The 18,637-nt window shown below is 33.3% G+C and overlaps 1 protein-coding gene across 2 annotated transcripts; it reads right to left on the reverse strand.

Moving 5' to 3' along the window:
* Window positions 1-1,888: 1,888 nt before the first annotated feature.
* LOC149793498 (uncharacterized) lies at window positions 1,889-15,289 on the reverse strand. Of its 2 annotated transcripts, XM_089967480.1 has the most exons (8): window positions 15,106-15,289; window positions 14,451-14,762; window positions 12,674-12,964; window positions 10,230-10,493; window positions 5,672-5,704; window positions 5,084-5,197; window positions 3,352-3,863; window positions 1,889-2,491 (listed from the first exon to the last, which is right to left on the reverse strand). In XM_089967480.1, exons 1-8 carry the CDS (start codon window positions 15,176-15,178, stop codon window positions 2,372-2,374), a joined length of 1,719 nt encoding a protein of 572 aa, XP_089823606.1. In that variant the 5' UTR covers window positions 15,179-15,289; the 3' UTR covers window positions 1,889-2,371. The 2 variants fall into 2 exon arrangements, with proteins under 2 accessions (XP_089823606.1, XP_089823607.1); XM_089967481.1 differs by lacking the exon at window positions 5,672-5,704.
* Window positions 15,290-18,637: the final 3,348 nt, after the last annotated feature.

The following is an 18,637-nucleotide window of genomic DNA, read 5'->3' on the forward strand; positions in this document are numbered from 1 at the left end:
CAATATTCAAACTTAGAAAAGGAAATGTCGAGCTTAATTTGAGTTTATTTATAGAACCTGAATTTAATACCGCATTAAAGGTCATATCTAGTCTCTTAAATACACAGTCAATCCACATGAATTTTTATATATATATATATATATATATATATATATATATATATATATATATATATATATATATATATATATATATATTTGTTACCAGAATTGATTTACACGATGTGGGAATGGGAGAGAAGGCAGAATAAGCGAGGTAGGAAGTTCAACAATCTAACTTTATATTTGCTACATGATTTAACTCGTACGATATATGAATGGGTTAGAAAGTAAATTAGGCGATGAAGGAAGTTCATCATCTAGATGTGTAGGTTTCAAATCATCTCTCTCTCTCTCTCTCTTTATATATATATATATATATATATATATATATATATATATATATATATATATATATATATATATATATATATATATATATATGTATATATATATATATATTGTAAGAGAGAGACAGATGGTTAGGTAATGTGCAAAATGGATATATAGAAGGTTAGTTTGTTGAACAGAGATAGCAGATTAGCAGATATATGTTTCCAACACTTGATGTACTGGGACTAGAAAGGTTCAGTTAGGAACGAAAATGTTAGTAGCGGTATTAATGGTAGCCAACATGCAGAGGTTGAAATAGTAATACAATATGGCAATTGAGGACCAATTGTGACTAGTCTGTAAAGGATGCTCCTTTACACAGTTTTCAGTTGATTAAAGTTATTCTGTGCGTATGTTTCCAAACAAATACGTGCTATCGATTTCTTATTGAAATTGATATTATCCAAATGTTCTCTTTTGATTTTTCTATTTATGTTATTTTTATTTTACTATTCTTTTTATATTTCATTTCCTAGAGAGTAATGATTTGGAATGTGGTGTGCGAATAAGCTGGAGATAATTTCATACACTTTGGATAAACACGAAAACCTAAACTGAATATCAATGGTGCAATTTAGCTAACGTTTGCAAAAAGAAATAATCTGGTTGTAACTGAAATGAAAAACGAGCAATACAATTGGGAACAATGCAACCTCCTGACAGAAAGATAACAATAAACATAAAAATGTCATCCGACCATTGTTGTATTGAACACAATGAAACATATTAGCCCTCATTTGTAATGTTTCACACATGACCTTCCCCGTAGTGTTTATCTGCCATATTTCAATGCAATATTATCACGAAGTTAAAATTAATTCAGATGCAAGCGATATATATATATATATATATATATATATATATATATATATATATATATATATATATATAGAGAGAGAGAGAGAGAGAGAGAGAGAGAGAGGCAAGAGAGATAGAGACATATATCTGACATAACAAATGCTACTTTGTCATGAAGAACTTGTGTTATCCCCTACTTTATGCATCACTTGATATCTATCTATCTATCTATATATATATATATATATATATATATATATATATATATATATATATATATATATATATATATATACTTTTCCTTTATTAAAGAAAAAATTGGTGCAATAATGTATTCTTCAGTGTATCTACTGCCCATTTTGCATCTGTTGTATTTGTAAAAATCAGGGTCACTGAACCAAGACGAAAAAATCTGCTTAAATCTGCTGCCTGGGCAAGGGGCCAAAGGGTTTGTTCTCCATATGTGTGTAATTTGCACCTTTAGAATTTGTTTACCATTACAAAAGAGTCAGATACATGCACATATTACCGTTTTCTTCATACTAAACAGTTTGTCAGTAGAAAAAGATAGATATCACATAAATTGTATACACCATACATTTCTTAAAGGCTTTCTGTATCTTTAGTCAGTCTCTAATTATTTACAACAGCTGTCAGTACTTCAATAATTTATATAATTGAGGTGTTGTTATATCAGTATAATTATCTAAAGTGCACTTGGCGTTAAATAAAGAAAATATTATATACATGCGCAAAAGTTGTGTCTAATGCCAAATTATTTGTCTTTCGTTGGATTAACAACGCCGACATATTCTATTATGCTGTAGTAAACACGGCAATAAGAAGTATATCAGTTCCCCATAAATATAGTTATAGGGAAATTCAAAGGATTCGAATTCCGATTAGTCTTCAACGGAGTAAAGCGTCATCTCTCACTTGCGACTTTGTATATGTTGTACGAGATATTCTGAGTAGACGGGAATATTAGTACTTCGCTTCAGAGGTAACGCAATCATTATTACCCGCTGCGATCAAGCGATATAGTTTCTTTACAGGTACGAAGTCAACTGTTCATGGTTGTTAGGTGTCATGCGCTACAAGCACTTGGGTGTCCTTAACATCAAAAAGCTTATTTAGTTATTTACAACGGAGGCAGAGTCACATAGTCGTATTGGTAGTTTCCAGATTCAGTCTCTGTCTCCTGTGGATTTCCTTCATGTTTATTTTCTCTGGTATAGTCGTAGACCGGATAGCGGGTTTGCTAGAAAAAGATGAAGATATATAGCTGTCTTTAACCGAATAAAATAGATGGACTGGTGAATATATATGTACACACACCCACACCCACAAACACACCTACATCAAACTTATGAATTTCAATGTGTCTAACATAATGTACATCCGATGAGGTACGTTAGCATTTTAGTTTGTATCTTTCTATTAAGGGCGGCCCTTTCTTCAAGGACTTCTCCCGATATAGATCTTTGGTCGCAAATGACTATCCAAGGTGACTAACTTCCAGAAAGGAGTATCAGCGAAGCTGTTAAAATTAAAAAATTAACTGCACCGGTGAGGTTTGTCCTCTTGTTTAACTTGTTGTCGGTTTCTCTTGAGCTTTATAATAAAATTGAACGGAAAATGTTGTTAAGAAATCCATGATTACAAAGACACAACATTGGCACAGACACAGATCAAGAAATATAATTGTTTACTTTGTTTTTTTGTGGGTTTTTTTTTGGGGGGGGGGGACGAGTGGCTTAGTGGTATAAAGCGCTCTCCGTCAAGGATCACTGCCATCTCACCTCTGTCTGCGCGGGTTCGAGTCTCGGGCTCGGCCAATGTGGATATATGAGAAAGCTTGCCGGTAACTTCTCGTGGGTCGGTGATTCTCTCCGGGGTTTTCTCTGTTTTTTCCTCTATGCCATTAATACTGGCCACCATGTATAACCTATTTTATACTGTAAAATGGCGTTAAACCCTATAACAACTTTGTTTATGAAAGCAACATAATTCAAATAAACATTCAAATTTTGCAATTATATTTTTAAAACGTGTACGTGTTTGAGAGAGACAGAGAGAGAGAGAGAGAGAGAGAGAGATTTGTCATTTGTCATTTGTTACCTCATCTATAGTACTGTATAGATCCTCCTGGGGCTGTAGATCGAAACTCTGTGGTCGGAAGTTATTCAGACACTTAGACCTTGAGCGAGTATTCTGCATATCAGTACTTATTTTCTTGTTTTCGTCAACCTTTGAATACAAGTACTCCAGACTGATACCATGTGCAGGTCCTTTCATACTGAGCCAGCTGTCTTTCCTAGACCAATACGTTTGGCTTAGCGATTCATCATTCTTCGCGCGTTTTCCAGTCGTAAGTGATAATTGGATTAAAGTTTGCAAAGACAAGCTTTGTCGAATTGGATTCAGAAAGTCTTGGTCATCGTCCAAGCCTGTTTGCAAACTCTTGGATATTCTATTAGTATTAGGATTCCATGATCGTCTCATCATCATGAGTATGTTTTCTTGCACTGCAGGGATGGGAAGCGGTTTGTCATGTTTGTTGAAGCTTAAGAAATCTCGACGGGCTTCTCTATTTGACGGTACAGCGCATGGTTGGTGTATTGTAGAAGAACCTGCAACAATATAACGAGCGAAATAGGACAGAAATTAAATCTGTTATTACCCGTATATAGTACTTATTATTAAATCATATCTCTGTCTGGAATTCATAAAACCGTTTGGGAGTTAAAGTCTCTTGCAGAATCATAATTTGAGTGTACAATACGCTGTATTATTGGGTAATACAAATATTAATTATCACACGTTGACTCGATTGTATATTGTATTCGCTAAGTGGCAGTATTGATTTCGGTTAAGAACAATATTTAAACTTTTTCAGGAAATGGTTTGTAGAAAAGTTTATTATCATTCCTCATTTTCTTTGTCTTTATTTTTATTTGATTGGTACAGTGTATCAAGATTTGTTTCCGGCCTGTCACTTTGCTGTATGATATGAGGTGAAACATAACGCAATAATGTTGCCTTTTCGCTCCATGTATTCAAAGTTACGTATAATACTAAACAGTTCTGAGTAGCCTCTCGACCTACTGGACAAACCGAAAACATTAAACTCTTCTCTTGTTGAATGTCGGCAGGTTTGTTTATGGAAAACAACATAGTTTTTTTTCTCAAAAAGTAAATATTTAAGCCGTACTTTCTGAGACTTTCAAATAGTTCATGGACGCGCAATCAGTCCGTCAAACATTCTCCATTTTTGTGGGTTTCTATGTCTTTATTCTATAGTAGAGTCTTTCTTGCTTTGTTATTAACGACTATCATATAACTATTAACTAGCCAACACGTGGAAGTAGATTTAATCGGTTTGGATGATTTATACTTGAACAAGTAGAGTTCAACCTGCTAACACTGAATACACATGTCAAAGGAAAACAATGCAACTGTATTGGTATACAGATTCTCCCATCCAAAGATACTTTACAAAACTGCATCGTCAGCGACGCCCAGTTACCAGCTTAGAGACGCATATTATTAGATAACCTACTTAGATAGTTTATTATTCGCGGTAGAATTTGCTGAAGCTAGTTTCATCTAGGTCAATAAGCTATATTAAGCCAAACTATCTTTTTTGCTGATATTGAAATTTTTAATATACTTCTTGTTACTGAAATTTTAGAGGGCATTCTTTTTATTAAAATGAAATTTTGATTTTGTCAAAGATATGTATATCATTTTATATTTTTCTTTTTGCAACACACCAATTACTTTAAATAAGTACATATTTAAAATGAACATGAGCATTTGTGTGTGATTCAAGTGCAGATAATAATCATACTTAATCTTCTAGAGGTTTCTTTACGCCTATGAGTGACAAAAATTAAAACTCCAACGATGACCAGGGAAACGGAAACAATGACTAGTCCCATGCCGAGAAGTTCTAGTTGGGGACCTGAAAGGAAATAACAATATGCATTGTTGTTGGTGGTTTGTAATATACAAAATCTTCTAAATATGTCATGTATTATGCAATGCAATTTCCTATTTGATGTATTGATCTTGGTGATACCAGTGACAAAAGTTGATGGAACAATGGCATTTCATGTCATGAGTAAAACTGTATCATCTTTTGTTCCGACAGCACACACACACACACACACACACACACACTATATATATATATATATATATATATATATATATATATATATATATATATATATATATATATATATATATATATATATATATATATATATTGCTCTATTATTGAGACTTGTGCGTTAAAAATATGAATAAATCAAATTATATTAGCAAAATCTTCCATCTCGTTCCTCAATTTCTGAATCATATTACATATATTTATTTCCCTGTACGAGAGAGTTAAAAGGTTGAAACCTTTGGAAAAACTGGTGGAAAAATTCACCTTTTTTCGCTTCATCTTTCTGGATGGAAGAAACTGAAATGAAATGAATATATATGTTAAACATCCCATTAAAGTACAAAAGTTAATTTAAATCATCTTTAGTTTCTATAAATTTTCGACATCGTTAAAGAAGTTCTCTATCCATGCATGTCTGTATAATTGTATGTCTGCGTGAGTTGTATATCTGTATATACATTTTGCTTAGAGGTTTGCTTATATGTACTATATTGTTTCCACAATGCTTGCTTCTATTCTCATAATAAATCATGTTTATTTTAATGACCTATCACGGAGGTATTCGACTCTGCTACAGAGGATGCGATTGCTTTTGAAATAAATCAAAACTGCGGTTGGAAACTTGTAGGGCTTTATGATGAGATCTAACATTTTTAACTCTTGTAAATCTTGTTCATATTATTCCTGCATAGACTTTGGTTCAGTTTGTTGATTTCACCAAACAATTTATTATATCATATAAGGGAAATGGAAGCTATATTCCTTTCGTAATTCAAAAATATATATACAACATCTGTGAGAGAAGAATGGTTCTAAACGCAATAAAGTATAATAAAAAAATCTATATAATCTTAGCAATACTGTAGCGCCAGCACATAATGTGAGGTATCACGATCACCTACCAAGTAGGTATGGGGCTCTAGAAGAAACAAAAATTGAAGTACAAGTATCCAGAACACAGCTTTTGTCATTTTAAGTTATCATAATATGACTGCCATCTATTCCTTGTGTCACTTATTAAGTGCGCCCGATGAAGAGGTAAAATGTGCATCGAAAAATGACAAGATACATGTTTCGTTCAGTAAAGGTATGAACGAGAAACTGAAACAATTTGGAAATACGACATCCTATTCGTGGAGCATATCCAAGTTATATTCTGAATATTAAATAATGCTAAGAGACTACCCGGTACAATCATTATATTTGAAGTTTTCTTGTTACTGATGATTTAAACAAATCAGCCTAAATATTGATTATCTAGCACGTGAAGTTTTGGACTGGTGTATTTACCCCTCTGCGTTATCATCTGCTTATAATGATTTATACATTTGCCGTTTGATTGGTATCCTAATTATTTGCTACATACAACAATCTTGTAAATAACATGTACATGTACACCCATTCCAGGTATATGAACATGCATTAGTATTTTACTTGTTACTTTAAAGTTTGTAGAAGTCTTTAGATATAGGTTGTCTTTGTTTTTCAGGTTGTACATGAATTACAGATGAATACAAGTTGTACAATTTGGTAAATGTAGTTTTGGTCTTATCACTCAACCTGTAATACATAAATCTGAACTTATCTTCCTAAACTAAATCGTGTGTTCATTAACGTGTAGTTTGCTTGTGATATCCCTTATCGTTATTCATAATTTCATTAAATCATTCTTCTCACGCTAATATTGAATAACATTACGTTTAGAAATGATGTGTTATTCTACTCAATATTTTTTATAAAGAAACCATTTGATGTCTTCTAAATTTCTGTAATTTTTGGACCTTACTATTTAGATCTCTGTCACTGAAAAAACTCCAATTCGTAGTGCTATGGTCTTCAAATTATTTCATTTTGTTTCCTCCACGTCTGCCTCAAAGCATCTACATCACTTGTTATTCTCAACTCGATTGGGTGTAAATATGATCGACAGTTCGTCTTCTCATCTACACATTCTCTTAATGTTTGCAATATAGTTTACGTCGCTAGATAAAGTTTTGAAAATCTATAATAGCACTTCGTGTGAGTCTAACACCTTTATCCTGTTTTCGTCTAGAAGATTTTTTGTGTATCTGAGACATTGTTAGCTATTTCACTGTTGCTATGGTGAATAACAATTTCTTGTCAACGTGTTATTTCCACCTATTACTGTCATTCATGTTAGTACTCTCTAATGTCGAATGTATTTAAGCATCAGCGGGCTTTTGCAGGAAATGTCTATTAGCAGGATATTATTTTGCACATGACCGGTTTTATTGGTAACAAGGTAATTGTTGGTGTATAAGCCAGTGTTAATTGGTTGATCTTGTGTTGCATCTTTCTGCTGTTCCCCCCCCCCCCCACTCTCTCTCTCTCTCTCTCTCTCTCTCTCTCTCTCTCTCTCTCTCACACACACACACACATACGGGCAACATTTAAAGGTGAAGCAAACCCACTAGGGCCTCCTTAAAGATCTCAGTTTCTCTCATTACTTCTCTGATTTGAAAAACATGTTATACGCATTTTGTGAAAAGTCTTTCATCTTTGTATGCTGTGAAAGTCTTCAATATTTGTATGTTATGATCATTTTCAATCAGTTTATATTCATACTGTAACTGCTGATAATGTTCATTAACATTGTAATGTCGATGTGGAAAACATATTCACCAGGTAAAGAGTAAAATTTCATTACATCTATGATATATTGACTATCTGTATTGTTTATTGACTCTATGATTATATATATATATATATATATATATATATATATATATATATATATATATATATATATATATATATTCGTATACGTGTACCCGTCGTTTTCATTGATGACAAAAACATACTTCCTGGTCGATTTGCATTTCTCATCTCTTCTTCCAGTCAGTCTATAAAACCTGCCCATTGCAGACGATACTGTGTTTTATTTTAACAATCTGTTGTCGATCAACTTGTCTACTAATAACGTTCTCAACGAATTAGATCAATGTTTCTCTATGCCCGCTAAATGTTTTAATAGTATGCCTGTAACTATACGTACAACACGAAACTAGGATGTTGTCACAGCCATACAGCATGAAATGTTATTATTTTATCCTCAACCCAATTCAAAACATTGCATACTATCTTGCATTTCCTCTTAACACCTCTATTATATTCCTTTTATTTGACCAACAATTTTTTAATTTCCTTAAACGGTGTAGTCGTCGCCGGATTCATCCACTCTGATGATGTATTATTGTCAGACGTGACCGTTTCAGTTTGTACTGTATTGTTTACAGGTTCCGTTAACTTCCTTTTCAAAAAAGAAATTTTAATTATATTCTGGCTGACAATACTCATTCTGTTTTGCAAATCCTATATTATATGTTAAGTAATAGTCAATTCGAGTAAAAGTCTATTTTTAGCTATAGGTAGACTGAGATAGTGGATTGTGCATTGGCTAAACAAAACCGAAACGATCAATTTGATATATTCTTTAATATCCACGGATGGTAGCGAGTTAATTGTACTCCTGAAAAGGTTATATTCAAAACAGTTCTATAGTATGCAGTAAGAACGTATCTTTGTCTCGAAGAGTAAGACATGGCAATGATGTTTTAAATTTTAACTGATACTTGTGTGTAGATACATACTGTGTATTGGCCACACTTAAAGCTTTTAAGGAACCAATTGAGACTTTACCAAACTTGTCATATATACATGTATTTGTGTTCACGTTACGTGAAATCTAGAAAACATCTTGAACTGAGAGATTCGTGAATTAAAAGATTGACAAAGATTAAAAGATTTTAAAGATCCACAATATTTAAAATAATATTTCATAAATTTCATGCGACACAAACGTAAGATTCATCACTTAAATGTTGCGCCATACTCAATAATTTTGACAGATCTTTTGAACCTTGTTTAGTTTAAAGCTCTACATTGAACTGCAAGCGATTAATACTACATTTTTCTACTAGCGACCTAATAAGATCGGTGATCTTTATTAAGTCTTCAGATGATAAGCAGTTGTCTAGATATAATACTATGAACTGAATATGAGTTAAATCAACATCATAACATCATATCATTGACATCTATACTAAAAATCAGAATGACCCGCTATTTGTACAGTTACTGCATTTAACATCAAATCGCAAAGGAATCGCTTTATTTTATAAAGTACGTGCACATAATGAAATTTATCAAAAGTTATTATCGACTCTGCTTTCAAGGAAACATTAAATAGTTTCGTAAGAGTGGCAGTGGTTTACAATTTTGATTATAGACATATCCAGTCAATACTCCACAAATGTCGCCACTATGAGTGTTCGTGCTGTCGAGAATGAATGATTCATTTGCACGAGCTATATACATTGACAGCAGCAGGAAACTAAAATATAGAAAAGCAAATATTGCGCCAACATATCTCAACAGGGTGTTTCGAATTATAATCCTATTAATTCAACTTTTGTTACTTGAGCGATTGATTGACTATAAAAACCGGGTGTCTAACCTATCTCTCAATTATTATTTGCAACACGTTTGTATGTGAGTTACCACTGAAAAGTTTCCATATATATATATATATATATATATATATATATATATATATATATATATATATATATATATATATATATATATATATATAAGTTCTGCTTGGAGTTAAATCTTGTATAATTGGTGGATTTTTGTACACTGTTGGAACGCGTGCTGATGTAACTCTGAAGGGACGAGATATCCACGGAACCGGCTTGAAAGAGTTTGGCACATAGCGCAATCGGTGCGCCAGCTACATCTGTATCTACATTAAATTAATTTTGTCAATCACTATAAAGTACAGGACCATTGTAATTACCTTTCTCATGATGCAGGAAAATGGGATAGAATTTCGATGTCTCACCCGTTTCACGATTTGTGGCAATACACGTGTATGCTCCAGTAAATCTTTCACTGAAGCTGTTGATTATAAGTTCCTCGTTCTCGACATTAATATAATAACTCTCCCACCGAAAAGTGCAAGCCGGGTAACATTTGGCCAAACACTTTACTTTCACTGTTTGATTTTCTTGAAGATAAATATCACTTTTATTAAGGGTCAAGGACATGTTGACAGGCCCATCTAAATATAAAGAATAAGAAAGATAAACTATCACAAAAAAAAATGAATTGCATTAATTTTAGTTTGAAATTAATTTTAGGAAATAGTTCGCAATATTGCTGCCTTTCATTAGACTTCAAATAAACACTATGAAAGATGTAATTGATCATATAACAAAAATAGCATTCAGCTAAACTTGTAGATGTGCAGCTAATGTGCTTTAAAATACATTAATGTGCATTGATAACCGAAACCTTTGACTCCTTTTCAACACAATTGTGCCATGTGCCCGTCATGCGTTTTTATTTCATATGCGCAACATGGATATATTAACCTGCATAGCACAGTAGTAGATAACAAAATATCTTCTGGTATCAGTAACATATTTGTCTTGAATTGAAAGTGAATTATGTGCTCTTTCAGTAAACAGCCTGCAATGAGAGATTAAGTAATCTTTGCTTCTAATGCAATCTATCTCTAAAGACGACTAAAAAAAATGAAGTTTGTTTAGAATTGTCCGAGTTAAGAGAGTATAATTAGATAAAAGGTACTTATTAATTCAAAGTCTGAATTTTGGGTTTACACAGTATTTTAATATAAAGGCTATATGTCACAGAATACGGCAAGAAATAACCTTGTTTCGCCTTAGAACGATTATATCATTTTCGTTGCATATACGTACAACGTTACCTAGTGTGGATAATTGTTTCTGTAGTTAAGCGACTGAACTAGCATGTATCTCGTCGTAGATCGCTTGCGGTGAGAGACACAAAAAGCAAGGCAAACACGGTGTTTTGTTGTTTTTTTTAATTACCATTATTGATACTCATTCTCCTGTAGATTTAAGACAAGTTTTCTTCTCTAACTGACACATTGGTCTTTTGGATCTTGTCAAGGAGTGTACGTTCTCCATTTTTATTATACAGCGATAGGGGTAAGTGTTACATTTTTATTTTATTTGATATGTGAAACATATTCAGTTTTAATATCATAGCGTGAAATGTTGCTTTTACTACTACGAGGATTTGAAACGTTGTGAACTTTTTAACTATTACAAGTTGCTATTAAGAGTTTAATTTAGTAGCATGTTTCTACAGATTTGTATTCCGTACCTGTTATTATGACCAGTTTGGTTTTATTGTAGCTGTCTGTGAGTATGTGTGTGCAGGAATATCAGGCTGTCGGTCTGGCCATCTGTCTGTATGGGGATGGAAGCTGGTGTGACCGTCAAGGCCATACAAGGACGGAACCGCCGATTTGTAAACTTGTGCGCATGATGGATCAATTCGGGTGCCTGTGGCCAATACAAATGTGGGCAACCCAAGAATTCAGGATATCTCTGTGGTTTAATGGACACGTAAACCAGGTCGAAATGTTTGAATTTGCATGTTTTTACAAGTATTTATGAATCATACGTGGTTGTGAATCATACGAGCTGTTGTTTCAATTGAGTACAATTGAGTCGCTTTAATTACAAGAGATTATTTGACTCTCACTGTTATTACACGAGATTATTTTAATCTTACTTTCATTACGTGAGATTATTTGAATCTTACTTTCATTACTTGAGATTATATGAATCTTGCCTTCATACATGTAAATATATGAATCATAGTTTTGTTCTCCCATTTGTGAATGTTTGTGCGAAGCAATTGAATGAGTCATGTGTTTAGAGCTTGAAAGAATCACACTGTATTTGTAGAGTATATACATACTGGTATTAATTCATTTCATAAACTTCCATCTTTCATCATTGTATTGTGTTGTCATTTAATCCAAACCTCCATTCAGGTCAAATCCTATTACACTATACAATACGTCAAAGTTCATATAATTGCCAGAAGAACATGCCATAGAGAGATTAGTTGATTATGTATATGTATCCTTAAAGTCAACGCACATAAGTAGTTTTGCATTACAGAAATTATTCCTTTACATATTATATATATTATGTATGTATCGCTCGATCGACCTGTTTTTATGTCTCTCTCTCTGTGCCTCTCTCTCTCTCTCTCCTTCTCTCTCTCTCTCTCTCTCTCTCTCTCTCTCTCTCTCTCTCTCTCTGGACTCTAGCTAGCTTCTAGAAAACACCGATTTTCTGTATTTTTGTATTGACCCATCGTTTGAATTAAGTCATCGCGTAAGTAATACGTTTGGAGAATAGATTATGAAGTATAAACGAATTTTTTCAATGTACTTACAATATGGTAGAAGTGTATAAGTCAAGCTGTATTCAGAACACCATCTGCTTCCCTCATTACTACCATTCTGTATCCCTACTTGACATGCTAACGTGCTAAAGTTCTCCATTACAGTTAAATTTTTGAATATCAGTGTCGCCGAATTTGTATGTATAAGTCTTGTATAATTCAGCTCTGCACCGTTGATTTTCCAATAGTAGGTTTGACAGTCAGATACATAGGATGTGGTACACATTACTTCAAAGGACTTGTGGAGAACCGGCTTCCCAGTTTCCCTTATTTGTGGTCTATCTGGAAAGTGTAAAAGAATATGTTTCAGCATGACGCACCTGGTTTACAAAGTTAGCAATTGCTCTCACATATTCTTTGTCATATTAGATTGTCTAAAACGTTCGCCGTCAAACAACAGAAATTAACGTTCCTCTATATTTCTAATAAATAAATATTGTACTCTCAGAGAGTTACCAATTTTCCTGAAGGAGCACAAGACAACTTTGGCTGAACCAGATAATATCCACGATCTACGTTTGAAACTCTTACCTTAAACAGCTCTCAATACACTACGAAACATTGGTAATACCATGTTGGACTCTGGCAGCTTTATGCCATACTGGCAAGCAGCAGTAGTCCCACCAATACGTATACATGGAAACACAATATCGACGCTTCTGCCGCATGTCACTAACAAGCTGTGTTTGTAACATTACTAGCACATTCAGATATACTAATTAATATTCCAAAGTAAGGTAAAATAATTCCCAGTGACGTATAATAATTAGCTTTCCCGTAGTCGCGTATTAAAATGTATCTTTATCTTGTAGTACTTTACCTTTACAATTATCTGCAAAGAGTTATCCTCCTCAAATTGATCAGCAATTCTTTCTTTGCACATTTTTAGAAGCTAATTTTAATAGGCAACATCTAAACCTTAGTGTGTAGAGGCGCCATGAAGTGCTACTAATATCAATACTGGTCTTTCTCTTGTACATTTTGCGTTTAAAACACCGCAATGAGTGTTCTGTCATTATTCTAACAGCAATTATATAAGAATCATTATGCATTTCGTTTTCAATATTCTGGAAAATCTATCAATATATAATCAACTCCTACTGATTAGAGACCACTTTCATTGTACTATTTCAGATTAGTCTTAAAAGCAGTTCGGTTAACCTGTATCTTGTGGATAATATCTTTGATCATATCAGTTGGCTTCACCTGTTTTGGTAATCATTACCTTTTTAAAAATATTTTGCGATAAATGTCACAATTGTCCTTATAGGTGCATTTTATATTCGAGTCAATTTCATGCATTACTCGCTTTGGTTGTTATTTTATACTGACTGTTAATTTTATGATTATCTTAATCAATTCATGTGCGTTTCTTTTTCCTTCCGAATTCTCATTTGGTCAAGACTGAGCATGACTGAACCATTGAATGTTTTTAAAATGTCTTTATTCACTTGTGTTACCTATGATTTCAGTTGTAAGGTTAGTGTCAGGTGAAAAACGGACAGCTTAGACTCTAACGTACACTATCATATGTTAAAAGAGTCGTATGTTGACTTCATCCTTTTTTTTCATTATTACAAATAGAAACCGATGGGTTAACGTGACTTACGTTTGATAGAACCCTTTCTAAGTTTTAGTAAAGTAATTATTAGCGATAATTTTCTTGCCTAGCATGCAGCTTTAACTATAATACATTTCTCTTGATGAGATTAATTTTCTGACTTTTGCCCAGTTCTTGAAATGATCAATGTTTTCTCTTTATACTTACCTATCACTATCAACTCCTTGGTCCTATTTTCAATGTGTAGCTTATTTTTGATCCATGCTGTATAATTTCCACTGTGTTTAGGTGTGATATTGATAAAAGTTAACAAAATCATCCAATTATCGTTCTTTTCCGATAATACACAACTCTCTGATAACGTGTCCTGACTTATACACCGATCATGATCTGTTGAAATAATTACATTTCCAGTCGGATTTCGTATCCGAACATCAATTTCCTTAAGTTCGGAACTTTTGTTTCCTACAGTCCACTCCAAAGTTGCATTGCTTCCAATACATGCAAGGTGTTCAGTCTCTGAAGACAAATATAAAATAGAGAGGACATAAAATAAATTAATTATAAAAAACCAACATCGAAATATAATCGAATCAAACCGAAAACAATTAGAGATACAACATACCATTTCTTCATATTTTAAAGTTGAATTGATAATGCATTTGGTAAAATCATCAACTGAAGGGTTAAATGCTATGACGAACATCATCAAAGATAATTTTACAGCTTTTCTCATTACAAGGAAAATGTATATATGTATGTATGTATGTATGTATGTATGTATGTATGTATGTATGTATGTATGTATGTATGCATGTATGTATGTATGCAGGTAGGTAGGTAGGTAGGTAGGTACACTTACCATTACTGCAGGCAAAAACATAAGTCAAGCAAGACCAGGAAATATTAATTGTAAGGAAAGCAAAGCGTTTCATTGTGGGAGATAAAGAATGAAACACAATCTCATCCGTTAGCCTTTTATGTCGGGCAAACTTTCATTTTCATTACGTATCAGCTAGTCATCAATTTCATTCATGTATCAGCAATGTTATCTGATGATATACCAATAAGCCCAGCGAAGTGTGTGTAAGATGTATTTATGTATGTATATATGCATATATGTTGGCCTGAAGTTTATACCAGGAAGGAAAATGTGGAAATGAACGTGCTCTGCATATAAACGTGAACAACATAAATACAACTGTTTACATGACTGAACCAATATATATGGATTTTACAGACATTATGTGAAAAGTAGAATGCAATTCGCCCATCATAAGTTTCTATTTCACAAGGGTGAAAACAAAGTCTATTAAAGTCAGAGTTTATTCAGATCCTCTAAGGTTTGATTGTATATTGTACAAATTTGAACTTTCGATACAGCGTATGAATTCATATTTTTGAGGAAGGATCTATGAGGAAGTTCACTATACCATGCCATAAAATCTTTAATGACAGTTGATAGTGCAAATACATGATAAATGTATAACCTAATGTTAACATTGCTAAATCCATCAGATTCCATAAGTTTCTTAAGTACCTGGTTGTGGAGATTCAAGCAAGATCCCCTAATTTACTATTTGTATTGTAGTAAATTTAGAGTATGTGCACTTGGTTATAGCGCCCCGTTTTAAGCAATTCTTAGATTTGTGTGATTACTTGTTTGATTATTGGAAATCGGCACGTGGAAATATTCCTGGCCCGAACTAATGAGCTAATTAATAGGAGCAAACGTCACGGAGTGAAGTGTTAGTGTGTTTCCATGATGTCCTGGTTCACTAGTAGCGAATTACGACCAAAACCGAATGAATGTCCCTGGAGTAAAATAGTACATATTAAAATCTAGTGGTATACATTGATAGTGCGACTGCAAGGACAGTACCTACGGTATTAAACCGGTAAATTACACAAGGGCATACATAAAAAGGAACTTGGCAGACACCGTTTATGTCGCCATGTGGGCGAATATGGTGCAGTTATATCGGAGAAATGTGCCTGGAAAGCATACATTGACTGGCCTAAGGTGGCGGAGTTAAAATAGTTCCCATTGTTAGGGAGTACTCATATATGTTGTAAGGCGTGGACGGTTGGTGGTACGGAAACATAATGAAGCCAAAACACGCAGATGTACGGTTGATAGATAGTTGGCAGTTTGGTTTATATGTGGTCTTGCATTAATTAGAGGTAAATTTAGGTATAGAATGGACACGTCGGGCTTTCTAATTTACAACTGAGGTATGGAAGTCTTTGGAACGTCGAGGTAAACTTATGACTTCTAGCGAGAATCGCTCCAGAGTTTGACAACCGCTAAGTCAAGTAAATACCCGTGTGCGTGTAACAGTATATTGTACAAATCTGTAATGACATATTCTTGATGATCTATTTTTCATCTTAGTAATTTGAAACTGTGATGTGTTACTACTTTATTCAAAATGTACGATTAAATTAGTAAAAAGTATGGTAGGGATACGTAGCCCATGAAAGTTGTATTTATAGAATTATTTAATCACATGGATCTAAAAATAACTGAAACTAATATTCATATAATTTTTCGAGGGTTTCTGCACTCTTAATAATTCCAGTTAGACGTTCTTCGGTATATTTAGCATATTGTTCCTCTAAAGCTAGGAACACAGTATATAAATGTACAATAATTTGCAATAATGACTTTGAATAAATGAAATTGTAATAAATCAAAGCACATATAATTAGTCCTTCTTAAAGATATTCAAGCCAGTAGCCCATAATGTACACTTTTGTTTTTGTTTACTGTGTAGAGTTTCGTTTTTGCTTTAATTATGTGTCCGCATTTTACCATTGTTTTTCTTCTCTATGTAATCAGTCACATTTTGAATGATTGTTTTCATGTGGTATTCCATCCAAATATAAAAGGTTATCATTCAAGTTTCTTCCTTTTTAAATGATTAAATTCATTAGATTAATTATTCCAGCTTTATTTTGTTCACATTGCAATATTGCATGATTTATTTTGTAAAATTGGCTTTTTGGCACCTTGAGTTTTATCATTAATATTCGACAGTGTTTGAAATTGTTACTGAAGCGTGTGCAGTTTAAAATTTCAGGACGTCTTTAAGGCACATGTACTTCCGATTCGCAGACCACACCCACATTTCTTCTCAGAAGGATGTACAAACATATTTTGCTAAATATATTTTACGATGCATATCTAAAGCTGTACAAAATGATATTCCATTTCAATATCGCTTAAGGTCAATAAACTTTATTCTTTTATTCTTATAGTTTGATCGTATCTATCCATATTGACCGCACAGTAACATAGTTTACAACTTCTAGAAGGGACGCAGCCATTGTTGTCTTCTGCTATGCCCGTCTGAATTGTTTTAATATCAATCAACCACGCATCATTAACACATTTTTCAATATATTTAGGAGGAGCGCAACGAATAACTGTTAAAATGAAACAAGGCAAAACATCAAGAATAAAACAAAAAGAGAATGAACTACAAATTACGAAACATCTTGATCCTTCAAGGTCTTAGAGCAAACAGTGTGATTGCTACAACCAACGTGGTATATGTTACATGTCTAACGTTATTTTTCTGATGATGGAGATATCAAAAGTTTGCTAACATTAGCAAGTAATGTTCCAGAACTCGCCTAACTATGTGACATAGGACCTCTCCTTTTTTCTCTATGACTGAGACACAAATGAGATGCAATTGTCTCTGACACCCCAACAACTTTTGATATAAAAAAATGAAATAATAATGAGAGGGATTGAAAAGACGCGAAACTTGATAGAAACAGATTTGCGGAAGTGGGTAAAGGAGTTTGTTGCAGTTTGTTCAAGACCATGAAAATGTGAATAACAAACGTAAAACCTTAGGACACGTCAAATTTCTCGAAGATCATCTGCATAACAATATTAAAATTCGAAGTATAGACCGATATGAAGTGCAAGCAACTAATCTTTGCAATATTTTCTCAATGCGTTTCCTTTCCATTCTTCAGAATGATGGAAACAAATACCATCCCATAATATTGGAAGGCACAATGGTCATAAATATTGAATACTTTTAGAAATAACTAATTGAATAATGTATGAACAAATAAAATGATGAATAACATAACTAATTGAATCAATTGTTTGAAAGGGAATGAAGTTGTGCAACAATAAATGAATGAAAAAAAGAGAAAACAAAACCGAAGATCCTGAGGGATTGGCTTGACTAGAAAGTATGTCCCTGCCGTTCAAAACAGCAAATCATAATTATGGTGACATCCCTCAATCACACACTTGTTTGATGGGACATTTGGGATTACAATGGACCAGATTACGCACCCTGCACTGCATTACATCAATATACATATGTAATGTTCACTTTTAAGCGCTAACACTGTAGTATAACAAG

This window comes from Sinohyriopsis cumingii, chromosome 8 (assembly GCF_028554795.1).
Source record: "Sinohyriopsis cumingii isolate HCF-2022 chromosome 8, ASM2855479v2, whole genome shotgun sequence".
Classification (NCBI taxonomy): domain Eukaryota; kingdom Metazoa; phylum Mollusca; class Bivalvia; order Unionida; family Unionidae; genus Sinohyriopsis; species Sinohyriopsis cumingii.

Excerpts from the sequence above, each read along its gene's own strand:
- LOC149793498 (XM_089967480.1), bottom strand. The coding sequence starts at position 15,178 with ATGAAACGCTTTGCTTTCCTTACAATTAATATTTCCTGGTCTTGCTTG. Across the intron at positions 12,965-14,450 it reads CAAGGAGTTGATAGTGATAG|ATAGACCACAAATAAGGGAA; the intron begins GTAAGTATAAAG and ends TACACTTTCCAG. Across the intron at positions 10,494-12,673 it reads TTATACACTTCTACCATATT|ATGGGCCTGTCAACATGTCC; the intron begins GTAAGTACATTG and ends CTTTATATTTAG.